Below are 20990 nucleotides of genomic sequence, written 5' to 3'. Positions count from 1 at the left end.
AAAAGTGTTTGACATTATATCAGAAAATCTATTCAACTATTTACTTCATGTAAACAAAGCTTTCATAGCTTCTCTTACTATAGTCGTTATAAACCTCTGAGAGCATCCGTCGTAAAAACTCGATTATAAAATCATTTTGCTTCGCGACACATCTAAGTCTCAGATATTTATTTTAATTTCAGTTGAAACAGAAATTTTTCGGTGCATCTAATTCCTTTTAGAAACCAACACACATGTGGAAAAATTTACAGCATCGTCAGCATACAATATTTAGAAAAACCGTATCATACAAATCTCAACATCGTCATCATACAATATTTAGAACAACCTTATCATTGAAATCTCAATATCGTCACTACCATTCTAAATAATATTTTTCTCTATTATTAAAAAACGTTACAAATAAAAATTTTAATCATGATCATACCCTTAGATGTATTTATTGTTTATTTCCATCATTAATCATTCAAGCGAACTCATTAAAAAAGGAAAAGACGATATGTACTGAATATCATTTTACCTAATTAATTAGAGGTGCAATTAGTCCGTTGCTACGAGTCTATGCTCTTAAAAAAAAAGTAACAGAAATGAGTGAACGACAACAAGCTTTCGTAGCAATTGAACTGCTGGTGTGTCAACAGTCTCATGTTGAATCACAGTAATTTAATTCCAGGTTTGAATTCACTATAAATTACAGTGAATATCTTTATTCAAGAATTTTATCAGCACTTTTGTATTTCCAGAAAAAAATAATCACTTGAATTCCGTAACTTGAAAAACATAAAATTCAGCCCAATTTGGTCACAGCATAATACAAATTGAAAATTTAATTCTTTTTGACTTTCATGGAACTTTTTCAGGATTATTTTAGATTTATTTCATAATACTGTAAGTTTCTCTCGCATTTTCATTTATAACTTTCATAATAAAATCATTTGTTAAGTTGTTTTTTTAAAACTTGTTGGTTTTCCTTCTTTTTTTTAATATATGACCTTATAGTTGTAACAAGAGCGTATTATTCTGTCCACGCGTTTAATATATTATTCAAAACACGGGTAAAACGCTTTCCTATGATGCAAAGTAAAGAAATTACTCTATAGTTTTCAACGCCACAAACTAGACCCTTTTTTTGCAAGGTATGATACAACCTTCTGACAATAAATGTGGAAAGATATTAATACAAAATAAGATTAATTAAAGACTGTAAATAAAACTAACACGCCATTGAATCATATATTACAAATTCATTCAATCTTTCACACTGTATTCATGGTCAGAATTTCTCCAGAACTATAAACCAGAGCAGTTTCTCAAGATGATACTCATCATTTAAAGTAAAGTGGTCAAAAGGATAAATACCGAGTCAACCACATCTTCAAATGAGGTAATGTGGACTTTAATTCGATGGCTGGCGTCGATGATCAAATTATTGATAGATGCAATGTTGTGAATCATTGGGCGGCATAACGAATACAACGATATTGCACAAGTTAACAGCTATGACTATAAAACGTACTCGTTATAAATTACTTTGAAAAGAGAAAACTGCAATGACCTTAATGTTCTCTATCATCAACAGTACACCATTACATAACATTATAGATGTTATGCTATTTGTTCACTTTAACTTTTCTGTGCCACCACAAACACAATTTTTGTCACAGGCGTTGATGCCGCAAACAGTAGCGATGGACATCCCATAATACTTTCTAGTATGCATATATTTACAAACAAAATATCAATGAAGTATTTCTTTTTTCTCTCTTATCCAATCCCCACAATTCATGCACGTGTCGCAAACAAATTAAATTATTATTATGTACATACACATACCACATGGGTCCTAATTACAGTAAAAATACTTGTAATAATATACAAGGTAACACTTGGTAATTGTTACAGGCAGGTCCATCAAATTAAAACAGAATTTCTTTCAAATCTTGAAAAATTTATTATTAAAGTCTAAGACATAATACTTAGGATAAAACTGCATCCTCGTTTGAAAATGGTATTCGTAGATTTCTAAAATTAAAATAAAACTAAACAAAATTAAAACAGGACAAAATGAGTACGAAACCTGCGACAAAATGAGTATGTAAATTTAAAGGAACAACAATACAAAAGGTAGATAACACGACAACAAAAATTGATTAAGAAAACGAAAACGAGCCGAATAAAATGTAAATTCAACAGTATAAAAGAATTCACAATTTAAACTTGGATAAAAGCACTGATAATCTTTTGTTCAAACCATTTGTACCCAAATGACCAGTGTCAGCCTTTGTTGTTGTTACTTTGTGATCTTGTCTTTCATCAGTTGATTTATTTTCTGCACTGCTGAACACATTGTTATGTTTGTTATCATTAATTGTATGGATTGCAATACTTTCCGGCCACACAGTCACATCCTCTTTCACTTTTGTCCCTTCGTCCTTGACCTTTCGCATCTTAGGCATGGACAATTCCAGACGTTTCCAAAATTTCTGTAACTCTTTCGGATTGTGCTCACCTGGCCACATGATGTAGGTCACAGAGTTAAGGATGACCTTGAGAGTGGGATCAATCGTGTCCTTGATTTCGGTGATGTCCTCTAAAAGAATGGGAATAATGCGATGCTTCTTCTGTAACATCTCTTGTTGTGCGCACTGATATTCGAACCTTGTAAACTCGCTCTTCACGTAATTCTTGGACATCACCAGAATGGTTCTCCTGCTGTTCTGAACTGCTTGAATAATGTTGTTTGCGATTGCTGAAATTTGAAAGAATATGGATGAGTTGGATTTTCTTTTAAATCCTTTCTCCCCTACGACACTATATTTCGATGGAAAAAGACGGATCAATAAGCAATACATTCATGTGGCAAAGTTACTAAATGATGTAAGGTTTCAATGATCAAAATTAGGGTATATAAAAGTTATTCCATATTAAAGGATAATTGTAACAAACCGATATTATGTGATGTTTGTATTTACCTCTGCGTTTATAGATTCAATAAATTTAAATGATTATGCGTTGAGATATGGAGTAAATGTGTTTACAGGATAGTTGTCAAAACCACCAATTTGTCCAACAGCTTGTACAGTCCTCACACTAATATTTATTCAGTGAACTTCATGATAGCACACGTGGGTTTCGTAAAATACAAAATTTAATGATACATATGGATGTTCTCATCCATAAGTGTTTAGCAACTGAAGCCAGAATTAATTTCACTTTATATGCTAAGCCGTGAATGTTTACTAGAGAAATAATTTTGATAATTCACAGGAGTGAAATAGAAGATGTATTTTTTCACTGACGCGTCGATAACACTATAGCCATGAAATCTGAGCTGTTTTAGACGCTTACGCAGTCTAGAGGTAAGTTTGGCCGCCTCGAATGTAGACAAAGTTAAAATCAGACAATGTGCATATACTTTTTATTCAATTTTGTTGACCAGCTGTTTTAAGAGAATTATGTTTGCTACTAATACTTTCTATGAGTATATAAACAAAACATATCCGAACATAAACGGTAAACCGCTTACATTATTGAGCTGGACACATTAATAAATCGTATGTTTCCATTTCTTATTGATATTGCTAGGCAACACGTTTGGGAATAAAACAAGAAACTTTGCTTGCTCAGGTGTCCGAGATGTCTATATCTTTGGCTTTTGTCGATCACTACGATCGAATCTCAGTCCGCATGGGTTCGAGTCTCGGGCTTAACCATTTTGGGTTTGTGAGAAAATTTTCCAGTAGCAGAAATAACGGTACCATTTAACATAAAGTCTCGTCTAGAAGAGGTGGGTGGAAATGGCTAATAAGAAATCAGAGGTGTTAAGATATTTCATCGACTAGAACACTTCGTCGAATTGAAGACTGGGTGAATTCCTTGACGTCACCAGCCCGTTTGAAGATGTAATTCCTTGACGTCACCAGCCCGTTGGATGATGATGTAATTAATTCTCTCTGTCTGTCTGTCTGTCTGTCTGTCTGTCTGTCTGTCTCTCTCTCTCTCTCTCTCTTCTCGCCTAGTCAATCAAATACGATAAATATGAGTCTAGTATGATACCACTTCCTGATGGCAGGGTTTACAAATAGCATAGTCTGTATTGAAAACTATGTATTGATAAATTACCATTGGACGAATTCTCCTTTCTATTCAATGTCATATTCGTTGAAAATAGTGCATACCGTCGGAAAAGAATGGTTACAAAACTCACATACTTACTTTCTCCGACAGCGAAGTCCTTGAAGTGTATGTTTAGTTTAAAGTCCATCTCCTTCTCCAACGTGGGAAAGAGCTTCTTCAGCACGAACTCCTCGTCGACGGGGTCAGAGCGGTACGATACAAACGCGTCCCAGATCCGATCATCTGCAAAGCGAAAAGAAACAAAGGTACATTATGGTAAAGCGCATCAGCTAAATAAACAAGAGCGTTCAGCGAGTTATATATATATATATATATATATATATATATATATATATATATATATATATATATATATATATATATATATATATATATATATATATATATATATTGTGCTTAACTTTTGTCCATGACTGTATATTGTACTTGAAGATAATTGTCATTTGTAAGCACCATGATTACATAGCTAACTTTTGTCCATGACTGTACGTTGTAAATAAGATGTTTTCATACTTTTGTGAGTCTTGAATATTCTAGAAACGATGTCTTATCCGGGAATGGGGGTAGCTCAAAAGGGGTGTGTGAGTATATCTAAATGGGGATGAACACTGTATTGCGTCTTAGTCAAGTGAATAATGCACACAATAGAAGCTTTGTAAACAAATTCATTCATTCCTGTTTCATTTCAGTCTTTGGGAATCTATGATCAGAGTTTACAATTATGTTCAAATATAATTTTCTAGAAGTATAATTTTTATTAATTGGAATTACAAAGTACTTAATGAACATTGAGTTTATGGACTAAAACTTTACTTTGGGATTATTGAGTACTCATTCAAAGACACTCTGGATGATATCTTTGTGATATACCAGGACATGTATGACTATTGGAATTCATTTGGAACATTCAATAATTCTGGACTCAAGATGGGACTTTTATGGTTATTTTTGGGATTTACTTCATAATGCTGTAAGTTCCTCATAAATTTTTATTTTGTAACTTAGAAAAAAATTGTTTGTTGAAGTTTACTTAAATTGTTCATTCCACTTCCTTTCTCTTAGAGCTTAGATAACGAATTCTTGACACATCAAAACTACACCCCCGTGCGAGAGAAGGAAGTAATGATGATTTCAGGAATTTGAGGCTGGTGAAAAATTGAAAGGATACATACTGATACAAATTACAAGAGAACAAAGTTGTAAAATCTCCATGGTACAATGGAGCGAAATGTGAAATCGGTACTAGGACTTTTTAATGTGACAGTGAAATATATTGGGGATATGTTTTTTCATGCAATATACCGTACCACTGTACTGCCCCATTATAACTTAAGATAATTATATCATTTAGTAATTCACTGACGTTTGAAAATTATTCAAAGTTTCTTTTAAATTTGGTCATATTGAGGAAAGTGTTGATAACGACATACACATTGCATTCTATTTTGATATTATTAAACTGAATAGTTAAAATTGTTAAATTTAAAAATGATTTTTCTCTGAAAGTTTGCAACTTTATATATATTGGCGAAATCAGAAATGAGTTATGCTTTCTGATTAAACAGCTGTATTTTGTAAGGCTGTAACGCATACACGTACACATGGCTCAGGTCAATTTGCTACCTGTAAATGTTCACAAAGTCAGTAATTGTTTAAAATAGATATATACTCCATGCCTAATTAATGATAGTTACACGAAATTTGCTAATAGTAGAACAAGCCATATTCAGTTAATTCTTGTCAATGCTGTAAAGCTGCATAATTTATTAGTTTAAGTATATAACATTAATCCTGAGAGATCGGCGTAGTTTTTTTAAATTATGAATTATAAACAAAATAATCTAAATCGAGAGACTCCTTTGTTCTGATTCTGTGTGTACTCTCGTTCTGTCAAATAGTTCGCATTGGTACTGCAGTCCATTGCACGTGTGCAAATTATCAATGCAACCAAATTCTTCCCTTGATAAGATAAGCCGAAAGGTAATTATTTTGTCAAGGATATATATATGGATATGGTGATTGATCTTTTTCTGAGACCTCTCGCGAGAGTTTACATGCAAAGATAAATACGTTTCTCAATAAACCAAGGTCTTCTTGAAAGTCGGAACAGAAAATCAAGGAATATCTTTGAAGGAAAATATGCTAATATAATGCATATATCTTGCCAACATTTTGTAACTGAATTATCAACATGTCTCGTCTCGTTTCACGCAAAGTTACAACTTATATCTATCAAAAAAGCATGAACAAATAATATATTAATATTTTCGTTAACCTGGTTTATGCATCTGTTCTCTGGTCCAATTTGCATATTCATTTATGCTCCATGTTCACTCACAATTAAATGTGAATGCTGAGTTAACTGGGAAAGTGAAAGCTGGGTAGATACTTATTTTAAAGTGACAGAGATCAGTCAATGGTTTCCATATAAAAAGTTGTTATCTGTAGGATTAAACGTGCATATCGAAGGAGTACGATTGAATTTCGCATCGGTTCGATTAAATGGTATCGTTGTTTATTTAGTGTCCATATTTAAAAATGTTTGCAAATGATGCGGCCTTAGTATTGTTAATATCTCAAAGTGTTCTATGAAATGAGAACATGAAATCGTCTCTCTGTTGTTATACCGCCCTCAACGTTTATATTTTCATAAATCTATTAATGTTCTAGATATTTCGATGAACACGAAATAATTAGCAATTTTTCTACATTTCTCTCTAGACTTGGGCTTATTAGGCGGTCAAATCGGCTCAACATTGCTAATAAATTTTGTCATGATTATTACGGGAACGAAAATGCGATCTTCATCATAAATCCCCCTACTTCTTGAATATCTGAAAATTATTATCAAGCACATACGTCTGGAAGTATTTGGTTGCAACAAAGATAGACAAAAATTAGTTTAGGAAAGCGGAACTGTGTAATCTATTTGACAAGGTGATGATAACAAAATCTTAAGCAGCGTGTACTGTTTGAGATGACTGAATTACCTTTGTCATAGGACCCTTGATTCAGATGTTGAGACAATATATTAACTTGGTATTGAATCGCGATGACAAAGAAAATATATGTTGTTTTAAAGGACATAAACCCAGAGCGTGTATCGGAATACATCTCGTATCAGAATCTGCGTATCATGATACGTATCGTAGAGTGACATGATTGGCGACACACACCCCAAATTGGTAAACAAGACAGTTAATAGCAGGACAAAGCAGGTTAGACATTGTTGGATAAATATTACTATATTTATTACGTTAAGTTGCTGTGACTGTTTTTTTAGTTCTAATATCACTGAACCGTGTTTATTTTATTTTTTGCGGTGGGGTGGAGTTGGATCAGGTCTATTACACCGATATTGGGAAATTAAGTTCGTAACTCAAAGCGAAAGCCATGCCAATCATTTGACAGTAATACCCAAAATGGCGAGACCAAGCAGAGGCGATATTTATATGTGTCGCTTGTACATTGATATTATCAACGCACGTTACATGTTTGGAAATATGTTTCATTAGCGTCAGGTTTTGTAGGCAACACTGAGGGAGTTTTACGTTGTATGCATTACAGTAGCGAATATTCAAGAATGCTATAAAAAGAAACTAAACTCACACACGCAGTTAACAAAAATCAGCCTACCTTGGTCCTCGTAGGGCTGAAAGTAGTGTACAATCTTCATGATTAGGATAATGCGGTGTTTCCACATGAGGTAAGGCAAAACAATCATCATCAGCAGCAACAAGAAAAGCACCAGTGCGCAGACTCCGATTAACCATAGGTACCATGTCTCCTTTTCCACTTGCACCCCTTGGTTAGCTGTGTTCTCTACATGGATAGAAGAAAGTTTACGTAAATGCGCTTGCAGCTTGAAATCTCAGAATGAGCAAATTATCAGCAATTATCAATGGATCAAAATAATATTAAATTTAAGTATTCTCGTAGTAGGTTGATTTCTTTAATATGAAATATGCAAGTGTTTAGATCCTTGATATATACAAAACACCTTCTAATGTGATTTTAGAAACGAGGTGTACACGATGATATAATTCTGTCTGACATGAATTTTGAATGAAATGTAAAAATTATATCTTTCAACAGTTACATATTAGCTTAATAACCCACTCAAAGTGCCACTAGGGTCTCTGAAGAAGACGACATTTTATCATTCACCACTCCTTGCCTAAAATGAAGATCTTGCGTATGGATGGTTTCTCTAAAACCAAAACCCCCAAAAATCTTATATTTCTTAAGCTTGTAAAATTAATGAATAATTTTTAAACGATGCCGAATTTCTGTCTTTAGGTACCCATATGCATCTAATTCAGGTAAATCAAAACACTGTATTAACTCTTTACGTTTACGTAGCAGGCGATACAATAAGAGTAATCCCGTTAGGAAGGTCTGTGCTATTTCTTTCCAAGTCAATGAAGAATAATTTAAATAGGATTTTAACAAAGAATGTAATGTCTACTGGAATCTTTGAAATGGTTAAATTGTGAGTATTTAAAACAAGATTTGACACAAAGTGTATTGTATATAATTAACCTTTAAATAAATAACTTAAGTACTAAATATGCAAATCACTCACGCGTTAGTATCCGTGTCGCACAACGTTCGCCGGTGTAGTTGGTGTGACAGTTACAGTACTGGGAACTGTTTGCTATGTTAACTCTACACTCCCCATGGGGCCCGCAATCAAGGCAACACGGGTCCTGACAAAGGTCACCGACAGCTCCCGGATAGCACTCACATCTCGTGATCGAGGTCACATTGTCAGTGACACAATTACCATAAAAACAGGGTATCCCTCCTGGACACACAGTGTTACTCTGGTTTAAGTTACTCAAGCAGTCAGTGTTTTGCGTGAGCGGTGCTGTAGTGTCGCCACGACGAAATGTGGTACCATTCGTTGATGATTTCACTGGCGAATTTGTTGAAAGTTTTACTTCAGCTGCCCTGCATAGCTCGTGAGTGATGTTGTCAGTGCATACACATTCCGATTGGCACGTGTCTGGATTGGTGTGACATTCCCGGCCGCTCCCGCAGACATTTGGTATAGAGCAGAGAGTGATGCTGCAATTGAATGGCCTGACGTGTACAATGCATAACGTCAGGATTACGGTGGCACATGGTATCCATAGCAACGTGTTCATCTTCCTGCAGAAGCCAGAATAGGGCTAAGTAAAACTTTCAATAAAAGTTTGTAGACATTTTATGAAATCATAAAGCGATGATGGAGAAAAGTTCAACAAGAAGTGCAGTGTCTGCAACGCTATTGCATGAAACTAATTTTGGTGTAAATTGTATATTTAATTCCAGAAGCCCAAATGTGTTCATTTTTTAGTATAATGGCACACAAACCTTAATTAAAATAAGATATGCTTACTATGAGAAGGACATTAAACATAGTCGGGATAGCCATTATACGTTATATCTACAGCGTTGTTTAAGTCTGCTCTGATAATGGTTGTTTGCACAGCTCGATACTGATAGAACCTGGGTGACAGAGGCGGGATTTTCATATCCTATTATGTCAATAAACTGATCATGCTTGTATCACCGACCTAGTAATAGAGCCACATCTTGGGCATGGAAGTGATCGTGCTCGTATCATTGAACTAGTAACAGAGCCACATCTTGGGCATGGAAGTGATCATGTTCGTATCATTGAACTAATAATAGAGCCAAATCTTGGGTTGGGAAGTGATCATGCTGTTATCACCGAACTAGTAACAGAACCACATCTTGGGCATGGAAGTGATCATGCTTGTATCACCGAACTAATAATAAAGCCACATCTTGGGCAGGGAAATAATCATGCTTGTATCACCAACCTAGTAATAGAGCCACATCTTGGGCAGGAATGTGATCATGTATGTAATAACGAACTAATAATAGAGCCACATCTTGAGATGGGAAGTGATCATGCTCTTATCACCGAACTAGTAATAGAGCCACATCTTGGGCATGGAAGTGATCATGCTCGTATCATTGAAGTAGTAATAGAGCCACATCTTGGGCATGGAAGTGATCATGCTCGTATCATTGAACTAGTAACAGAGCCACATCTTGGGCATGGAAGTGATCATGTTCGTATCATTGAACTAATAATAGAGCCAAATCTTGGGTTGGGAAGTGATCATGCTGTTATCACCGAACACTAACAGAACCACATCTTGGGCATGGAAGTGATCATGCTTGTATCACCGAACTAATAATAAAGCCACATCTTGGGCAGGGAAATAATCATGCTTGTATCACCAACCTAGTAATAGAGCCACATCTTGGGCAGGAAAGTGATCATGTATGTAATAACGAACTAATAATAGAGCCACATCTTGAGATGGGAAGTGATCATGCTCTTATCACCGAACTAGTAACAGAACCACATCTTGGGCATGGAAGTGATCATGCTCGTATCATTGAAGTAGTAATAGAGCCACATCTTGGGCATGGAAGTGATCATGCTCGTATCATTGAACTAGTAACAGAGCCACATCTTGGGCATGGAAGTGATCATGTTCGTATCATTGAACTAATAATAGAGCCAAATCTTGGGTTGGGAAGTGATCATGCTGTTATCACCGAACACTAACAGAACCACATCTTGGGCATGGAAGTGATCATGCTTGTATCACCGAACTAATAATAAAGCCACATCTTGGGCAGGGAAATAATCATGCTTGTATCACCAACCTAGTAATAGAGCCACATCTTGGGCAGGAAAGTGATCATGTATGTAACAACGAACTAATAATAGAGCCACATCTTGAGATGGGAAGTGATCATGCTCTTATCACCGAACTAGTAACAGAACCACATCTTGGGCATGGAAGTGATCATGCTCGTATCATTGAAGTAGTAATAGAGCCACATCTTGGGTAGGGAAATAATCATGCTTCTATTACTGACCTAGGAATAGAGTCACATATTGGGCATGGAAGTAACCATGCTTGTAGCACCGAACTGGTAATAGAGCCACATCTTGGGCATGTAAGTGATCATGCTTGTATCACCGAACTAATAATAGAGCCACATTTTGGGCAGGGAAATAATCGTGCTTGTATCACCGACCTAGTAATAGAGCCACATCTAGGGCAGGGAAGTGATCATGTATGTAACAACGAACTAATAATAGAGCCACATCTTGAGATGGGAAGTGATCATGCTCTTATCACCGAACTAGTGCCACATCTTGGGCATGGAAGTGATCATGCTCGTATCATTGAACTAGTAATAGAGTCACATCTTGGGCGCAAAGTGTGTCCATATTTGTATTACACTCTATATCGTCCTGTGTATTCATAGAACAAACATCGCTCTTATTACATCAGTATAATGACAAGTGTGGGTGTGAGTATCAAATTTTGTTCTTTCCTTTGTATATACCTAGTAAATTCATGTTGGTCTATTTGCGATTAGTATTCTTGTTTGGGATTTATTGAATGTGTAACCCTCTCGCTTTGGGGGTGGGGGTGGATGTTATTTCCTAGTTTTAGAACATTATTAACTTATTTATAGCCACTGTGCTTTATCAAAATATGGCCTGGATATATTATATGGTACAAGATTCAGAATATGGTACTAGCCACATGATACGGTACTAAATTTAGAATATAGTATTAGCAACAGGATACGGTACTAAATTTAGAATATGGTACTAGCCACAGGATACCGTACTAAATTTATAATATGGTACTAGCCACAGAATACGGTACTAAATTTAGAATATGGTATAAGCCACATGATACGGTACTAAATTTAGAATATGGCTCTAGCCACATGATACAGTACTAAATTTAGAACATTGTAATATATACAGGATACGGTACTAAGTTTAGAATATGGTAAAGTATACAGGATACGGTACAAAATATTTGAATCTTTTACGTAAATGTATTTCTGACTTGGATGTCAGTTATGGTAATATTTGCTAAGTTACTGAGAGTCAGGCTATATAAAACCTTCATACAGAATACATAAGGGAATTTAAATACTTTGCAATAAGCGTACCTGCTTCGGTGATGTAGTTTAGGTTTTTTTTTCTTCATATTTACCTATGTTAAGTTAAACGCTATGGTGCACGTAGAAATAAACACAGTCGACACAGTGGTGTAATTGATACACGCCCCACCTAAACTATACCATTTGAACCCTATGTTTTAAGCGAATATACCGCATTCCGATAATGATCAGCGGTGAGACACGAGATTAATACATTTATGGCTGACTGCCCTTTTCTGCTTTCAGGGGCATGCATTGACGTCAATCTTGTAAACACCCTATTAATTCAACAGCTCTGTACAGATAAAAGGACATCTGACGTGTAATACGATCTCTGGAAAAGGCTGTCCGTTTTTATTTTCATCCCTATTTAAATGGGATTTAAGAATGAAATATTATCGATAGGTATATAGGTAAATTTTAATTATGATTATTTCTAAAACGAATCGTTAAACATTTTGCAATCTTAGTCCAAAAATAATTAATTTCTTATCCAAATACAAAAAGGTTACATGAAGAGTTATCTTAGAGATTTCTGAAGAATGGCCGATTTATAATTATCATGATTTCGTCCCATTTAAAGTTATTACTACTGAGTCACGCATGCAACAATTTAAATTGTGGAGTGCAATTTGATGCCAAATCACACACTTGTGCTCTCTTTCGTTTTTATTCTGCTAACAGATGTCGTGTTATTAGATGATGACGACGATGGTAGCAGGAGTACCAACAAATCTATGTGTATACATTCGCATCAAACCAAGGTGCTACTGGCGCTACTCTGAAGGAAATGAAAATACAAAAAGATCTTTCTTTATTCTGCATAGATGACAAGGTTAAATATGTCACTCATAAACACTTCTAGGAATAAAAGTTGCCAACACTCTTGTCATCAAATAAATAAATCTACTCTTTATGTAGCAAGATTTTCATCGCGTTGTTTCGTCTTAAAATAATTAAGCATTGTAATGCAAAAATCCAGAATTTCCATTTACAATTATTTCTTGTTACGTCATTTTGATTATTGCTCCAATATATGGAGTCACCATTCTTCATCAAATGTTTTTTTTTAAAAAAGGCACAGAACGCATGCCCAAAACGCACTGAACGCATGCCAAAAAGCACTGAACGCATGCCCAACGCATGTCTAACGCATGCCCAAAATATGATTAGAACTCTTTTGCATGAACAATGATCAACATTTAGTGCATCTTTATTTGAAAAATTAAATGGCGACCATTTCAAGATAAAGTAAATTACGAGGAAACAGTCCTCATGTACAAAGTTCAAAACAACCCGAGTAAAACCACGAATCTTTCTACTAAAACTTTATTAAGTATTTGAAAATACAAGATCTAAATTTTTAAAAGGGGTATTACATGTAGTGATATCTTAATATGAAATATGTTACCTAAAAATTCTAACGAACCATTACTGCCTTTAAACACAATAGTAAAAAATTGTTCTTTTTCCTTAAAATATTATTTCAACTCGTTGTCCGTGATGACACTTGTATTGTTCATGTAAGGTATTGTACATAAAGTAAATACTGTACGTTCTACTATATCTTGACCCCGTTAGAGATGAGTATTCGGCATTCGGCTCAAGAATACATTTTTTTAAAAATGATGTACGTTATTATTATTATTATTATTATTATTAGAAACGATTGTCATAAAGGAGAAGAGGTGGAACGATAATAATGTTGATGGTGATGTTCAGGATGATGAATGGAAGTGGCAGGAACAGCCAAAGTGTTTTTGGCGCCCTATGACTTTGGAGCTTTCCCCACCCCACCCCATAAAAATGTTTACACCAATTAAAGCAGGACGCACTAGGAAACCACCCAGTTGTCCTATATGGCCGGGCCGACCCAGGGTATTGGAAATGGTTGTGGTTTGGACTGTGATTTGAACATGATGATCACGATGAAGTTGTTGGTGATATTGAGGATGATAAAGGGTTAGGACGTGGTGTTGGTTTGGATCGTGTTTTGAAAGTGATAAGCACAATGAAGTTGTTGGTGATGTTGAGGATGATAAGGGGTTAGGACGTGGTGTTGGTTTGGATCGTGTTTTGAAAGTGATGAGAAAAAGAAAGAAGTGGCAAAATAAGGACAATCGTATTTCTTGTACTTCTGCTGCCAAAACAACAGCAACAACAATAACAACAACTACTACCACGTACTAAACACTCTGACGGAACTCGGGTGATTAAGACGAAACAAAATTTTAAACACCGTGAGACTGTGTGTGAGTGTGTGTGTGTGTGTGTGTGTGAGAGAGAGAGAGAGAGAGAGAGAGAGAGAGAGAACGATCTGCAGAGGGGAAAAAAAAGTATTTTCTGTACCTGGATGTTTTTATCCAATATGTAGAGGAAAGTCCACACCAAATTCAGGAACCGTATAACATGACATCAGTTCACTTAGCCATACGTTAGAAAAATATAACTAGCATACAGCAAATCGCTGGCGATGACTCATACAACAATGATTGGCGTATTTATGATATACAAAGGCAACAATGCAAATAGGAGGGGACCTAGCGTTAAGTTTATATATCTTTTGTCTACCGAGAACTTTTATCCCGGATATGGATAGTCACACATCGTGGCTTCGTGTTGAATTGTTACCTTTGCAGGCATTTTCCCACAGCCGAGTATAATAGTATACACAGGCCAAATCTGGAACACTGTCAGTTATTGAAGCTACAGTGTTTAATTGCAAGCATAAGAGATTCTTCACGCCATATTTCTCGAATCAATGTTAATTTAATTACGTTCTACCAAATCTTACCAGGAGAACCAGCAATGTGAAGAAGAAAGCAAAATCGTTATTGCAAATTAGCCTGTCTGCCTTACGCAAGCAATAAATAGACAAAATAAATAATATCAAAGTAAAGTAATGGAAAGCACTTATTAAGCAGTGCGTAACATAGAGAGGATATGTACGTTTATTGTGTAGTTATAACGAAATATTTTGCGGATGAAGTGGAAATGCAGTACTGACACAAATGACCTCGCCATTACTGACAATACAAAATGTTTCCACTTCATGAGTAAACTAATTCCTTATATCTACTCCAAAATTGTAGATTTTGTTTTTATCAGACAATTTTTTTTAAAAGACAAAATCCATCGAATTTCATTTCTTCCTCATTCTATGCGAATGCAATTAACGACTGCATTACTAAATAGAAAAAAGAAGTTCAAACTTGTAGGACAACGATCTTTTACAAATTTAAAGATTTCTTTTTTGTCGGCACATTTTTGCGTGGATTGATACATGGGATGAGGGTACTACTTGAAAACCACAGTGTCACAGGATGAAGCCGGGTTTGGATAGGATTAGGGAAGACACCAAAAGCAACTGCGTTTACAAGATGTTTATTTATAAACGCAATTTAAACATTAACAAATCTGACACCATTATAAACAAAAAGATAAGGAAAATTATAAAGTTCCTAACATGGAACTATCAACAACAATTAACTCAACCGAGAAAAAAAACTACATTAATTTAACGAATGGAATTTCAAAACAAACGTGAATTCCTATCACCGATCAGCAAAATAAAAGTGATCTACACCCCAATATAAAGAGTCTTGATTGTATAGCTCAAATAAAGATTTAGCAAAGAATGTAATTATGAATGTATCGTTCAAATAACGATTTAGAAAAGAATGTAATTATGAATGTATCGTTCAAATAACGATTTAGAAAAGAATGTAGTTATGAATGTATCGTTCAAATAACGATTTAGAAAAGAATGTAATTACAAACCTATCGATCGTTCACATAACGATATAGCAATAGGAATGAATGAAATTATGAACCTATCGATCGTTCACATAATGATACAGCAATAGGAATGAATGAAATTACGAACCTATCGATCGTTCATATAACGATAGGAATGAATGAAATTATGAACCTATCGATCGTTCACATAATAGGAATGAATGAAATTGTGAACCTATCGATCGTTCATATAACAATAGGAATGAATAAAATTATGAACCTATCGATCGTTCAGATAACGATACAGCAATAGGAATGAATGAAATTACGAACCTATCGATCGTTCATATAACGATAGGAATGAATGAAATTATGAACCTATCGATCGTTCACATAATAGGAATGAATGAAATTGTGAACCTATCGATCGTTCATATAACAATAGGAATGAATAAAATTATGAACCTATCGATCGTTCAGATAACGATACAGCAATAGGAATGAATGAAATTACGAACCTATCGATCGTTCATGTAACGATAGGAATGAATGAAATTATGAACCTATCGATCGTTCACATAATAGGAATGAATGAAATTGTGAACCTATCGATCGTTCATATAACAATAGGAATGAATAAAATTATGAACCTATCGATCGTTCAGATAACGATACAGCAATAGGAATGAATGAAATTACGAACCTATCGATCGTTCATATAACGATAGGAATGAATGAAATTATGAACCTATCGATCGTTCACATAACGATATAACAATAGGAATGAATGAAATTATGAACCTATCGATCGTTCATATAACAATAGGAATGAATAAAATTATGAACCTATCGATCGTTCACATAACGATATAACAATAGGAATGAATGAATGTATGAAATGCAATTGTGGAAATAACATGGAACACTATAACTATCGTGGCGCCCATTTGACGACCAAGATGTTAACTCCTGATCCACGCGCTCTAGTAAATGGCCAGAGAAGCACCCACACATGGTCCGCTCCAATCAGTCTGCCGAAGGATCCCTCACATCACAGACCCCATGGTCGCGAAGACCTGGTCCCTCGCATCGAGAAAACCTGTCCACTCTTCCGATCCAACGTCACCAAAACACAGCGTATACGTCACACGAAACCCCACAGAGTTCTGTGACTCCACATCAAACGATGTACAAGGCATGGCAGGCATGTATAAAGCAGCTCTACAGCTGGTGACTCCACATCAAACCATATACAAGACATGGCATTTAGGCAGCTCTACAGCTGGAGATTTGCTTCCGTAAAGGGGTAAGCTTCCTGACAAGACTCGGCGTAATGTGATTTGGTTATAGAGAATTTACTCTATATGTACACTAGCTGTGACAGATATGCGCAGCTAGGTACTTAGGTTTCCCGCTGTAGGCAATTTGCACGTGCAGGGGTCTGAGTTTCGCTCACGATTTCGAAATAACTAAGCCGAAAAAATATACCACCCTCGGGAGACACTGTACGCGGCAACGAAACCCGAGTACATTTTTGACAACATATACATATTGATATAACTCCTACACAATTTCGTGACACACAGAACACTTATATCCAACAGACTACAATGAGCAACATCTATAAACAAAAGTTTTCTATGATTGTGAGTTTACATGCATGTATTTTGGTTCTTTCCTTTGTTTATATCTAACTTTAAATGTGAGGTTTTTTGTCACCTTGGCAAGCTTGCAGTCTGGTTCAGCAACAAACGATGCACCCAGATTTTTTATGAACAAAGTAACCAATAAAGGAAAAATAGAATCCCATTCAACATTATGATCTAGATACCTGAAAATATTTGACACAGTGTCGTTTTATTAAAAGTGTAATACATTACTTAAAAGATCATGATGCAGACTTCGTGAAGTCATTGTGAGGTTTATAAGAACTAAAATAAACTTGCCTTAATTTTGTATAATCATCGGAATATTATTTAAAAATAGATTATAAACAAATTTTGATGCATCCAATATATATATATATATATATATATATATATATATATATATATATATATATATATATATATATATATATATAAAATAAACAACACCAACACGTAGCATGTGTAATATGTGCATCAACATATGATCCAAGAATTAGCAATAGAACGACTTATTTAAAAACGACAATGGAAAAATTAGCGGAGAAACATGAAAAATGGATTACACGCACGCTTTCTTGAAAATTGTCTAGAAGACAATTATGTGCTGAAGGAATTGCGTTTAAAATTAAAAGTTCATAATGGAAATGATACAGCATCAAAGAAGTTTCAAGAATCTATTGACTCCTTATTGGAAAAGGTATCTTTGGAAATATGTGATAGACTAAAAGAACATCTGACGAGAGTGATCAAGATTGGCAAAGAACTTGAAGAGCATAGAGATGAAATAAAAACTTTGATAAAAGGAAATACTGGCATTTTTCATAAAGAACTTTTTTAAAAAAAGAACTGAATCTAAAAAAGACGAACTATTATCAAGTCAACTTAAAAAGTTACAGAATTTACAGAGAGAGAAAAACAATTTTCCTGGACAAAGAGAAACATCAGCATCGAAAATAACTGGAGAAAAAATCAAAAAGAGATAATCAACAACCAAATAAATCAGCAGAGGAAATTAACTTCAGCAATGTAAAATATAAATGTGCAGTAACTAAGAATCACACACGGAATAACCATCAACCAAGACATGAAAAGGAAATGGAACCAGCATCGCCAACAGCAAGAATTACCTATCAACCAAATCACACTGAAAAAAATAATAGATCCATTCAAAACAATTGCAAAAATGATCAAGCAAAAAACTTAACAGCCCTAGGAACACAAAAGGCGACAGATGCAGTAAAAAATGAGGCGAAGAAAACTACACAATAATCCAACAGATTGTTTGTATTGTTATAGCAACAATACAAAGTTTAATGGAAACCCTCAAGGATCTGTTGAAAACTACACAAACAGAAGAAATAATAGGTGATTTATTAGAAAACAAACAAGAACAGATGGAGGAAACAAAAGAAAAGAAAAAAGGAAATCGAAAGAGGAAAAGAAACTGGTAAACCTTTCTAGACGAATTGTAACTAATAGTGATTACATTCTTCTAGGTAAGGGATTGTACTATTGTCAGAGAACCAAAGTACATGATAATATTAATTTAGAAAAAGCATTTTTTAAATACACAAGATCGTTAAAATTAAAAGAATTTGTCTCATGTACATCTTCACAATATGAAAATAGTTTTCATCTACAAAATAAGCCCTTTTACAATAAAAAATAATCAACATCTACACCTTCTAGTGGACGAGATATTTATCTCGATTTTTATATTGAAACAACTAAACAAGAAATTTTAAATAGCAGTCCTAAAAGAAAACATTTTACAAACATATCTAAAGAAGAACTAAATTCTGTACGTATCTTATCAGAAGACGAAAGTATTATTATTAAAAAAAAGCCGATAAGTCTAGCACCATAGTAATAATGAATAAGGGGGATTATATTAAAGAAGTAGAAAGATAAATGAAGACTATTACACAAAACTTTCCTGTAATTCTTCTGAAGAAATTAAAGAAAAAATAAGCAAATGTATTGATCAAATCTCTGTACACAGTTGTTCCATATATGATGAACTAGATATCTTCCCAAATAAAATACTCACACCTCAGTTTTATATTTTACCAAAAATACATAAAATGGTTGATAAGTCACTACCTTTAGGATACCCAGGTAGACCCATTATTTCTACATATAACTCAATTACTAATATCATATCGCAATATAATGATCACATTTTAAAACCACTGATGAAATCACTACCTTCATATCTTAAAGATACTTTTGATTTCATTACCAAATTGAAATCTTTACTGAAACTAACTGAAAATTCATTCCTTGTTACACTTGATGTGGTTTCACTCTACACGAATATACTACACAATGATGGTATCGAAGCGTGTAAATATTATCTTGAAGAAAACGAATATACATATAAACTATCAAAAGAACATGTTTGTGATTTGATAAAACTTGTGCTCGAAAATAACTTTTTTTCAATTTGGTAATACAAACTATCTCAAAAAAATGGGAACAGCAATAAGTAGTCCTATGGCACCTGCTTATGCATCTTTATTTATGGAAAAATTAGAAAATGATTTTCTAAATAAATGCCTCTTAAAACCATATGTATGGTTAAGGTTTTTAGACGATATCTTTATGATTTGGAGTTATTCATTAGAAGACCTTTATTATTTTATAGACAGTTTAAACAAATTACATCCAACAATAAAATTTACATTCAATGTTTCTGAAACTAAAGTATCATTTTTGGACGTAGATGTCGTGAAAAATGAAAATAATGACATTACAACCATGGTTCATGTTAAAAACACGAATATTCATCAATATGTTGAATATTCTTCATGCCATCCTAAATCATGTAATAATTGGATACCATTTAGTCAAACAAAAAGATATAGAAGAATTATTTCGGATGACCTGTTTTTAAATTATCTTTGACAGAGTTAGGTCAGTATTTTTTAAATAGAAATTACCCTATTGCCATTATTAACACTGCTTTCCAAAAAGTATCTTCTCTTTCACAACTTGAATCTTTATAGTGTAAAATCAAAAGTAGAAATGAAGATATCTTTCCATTTGTTATTGAATATAATCCAAGTTTGCCTAATATAGGTAAGATTATCAAAAATATTGGGATTTATTAAACTTTATCATGTAAAGCAAGTGTTAAATCGCTACACGAAAGCAAACCCACACTTGCTTATAAAAGGACTAAAAGTCTTAAAGATTTCTTAACTGATTCTAAACTTAGAAAAGCGTCATATAAAATAGGATCATCAACTAAATGTAATAGACTTAGATGTTCACACTGTTCATTTATTAATGAAAATACTTCTTTCAATAGTAATAATACGAAATAAACTTTTAATATGCGTTGTGATACTAATTGTGCAACATCAAATGTTATTTATTTGATAACATGCAAAAATGTGGCATCCAATATATTGGACAAAAACAAGTCAACAAATGTCTAAACGTATGAACCAACATAGATCA

General features: G+C 34.2%; 1 protein-coding gene across 1 annotated transcript; it reads right to left on the bottom strand.

The window, feature by feature from the left end:
- Positions 1-691: 691 nt before the first annotated feature.
- LOC149806607 (uncharacterized) lies at positions 692-14670 on the bottom strand. The gene is made up of 5 exons (XM_089955497.1): positions 14488-14670; positions 8723-9291; positions 7774-7959; positions 4216-4359; positions 692-2749 (listed from the first exon to the last, which is right to left on the bottom strand). The coding sequence occupies exons 2-5, from the start codon at positions 9285-9287 to the stop codon at positions 2205-2207; spliced, it is 1440 nt and encodes a 479-aa protein (XP_089811623.1). The 5' UTR covers positions 9288-9291; positions 14488-14670; the 3' UTR covers positions 692-2204.
- Between the last annotated feature and the right edge of the window lie 6320 nt (positions 14671-20990).

The sequence above is a fragment of the Sinohyriopsis cumingii genome, chromosome 1 (genome assembly GCF_028554795.1).
Source record: "Sinohyriopsis cumingii isolate HCF-2022 chromosome 1, ASM2855479v2, whole genome shotgun sequence".
Taxonomy (NCBI): Eukaryota; Metazoa; Mollusca; class Bivalvia; order Unionida; family Unionidae; genus Sinohyriopsis; species Sinohyriopsis cumingii.
This window is presented reverse-complemented; position numbering and strand designations above follow the sequence as displayed.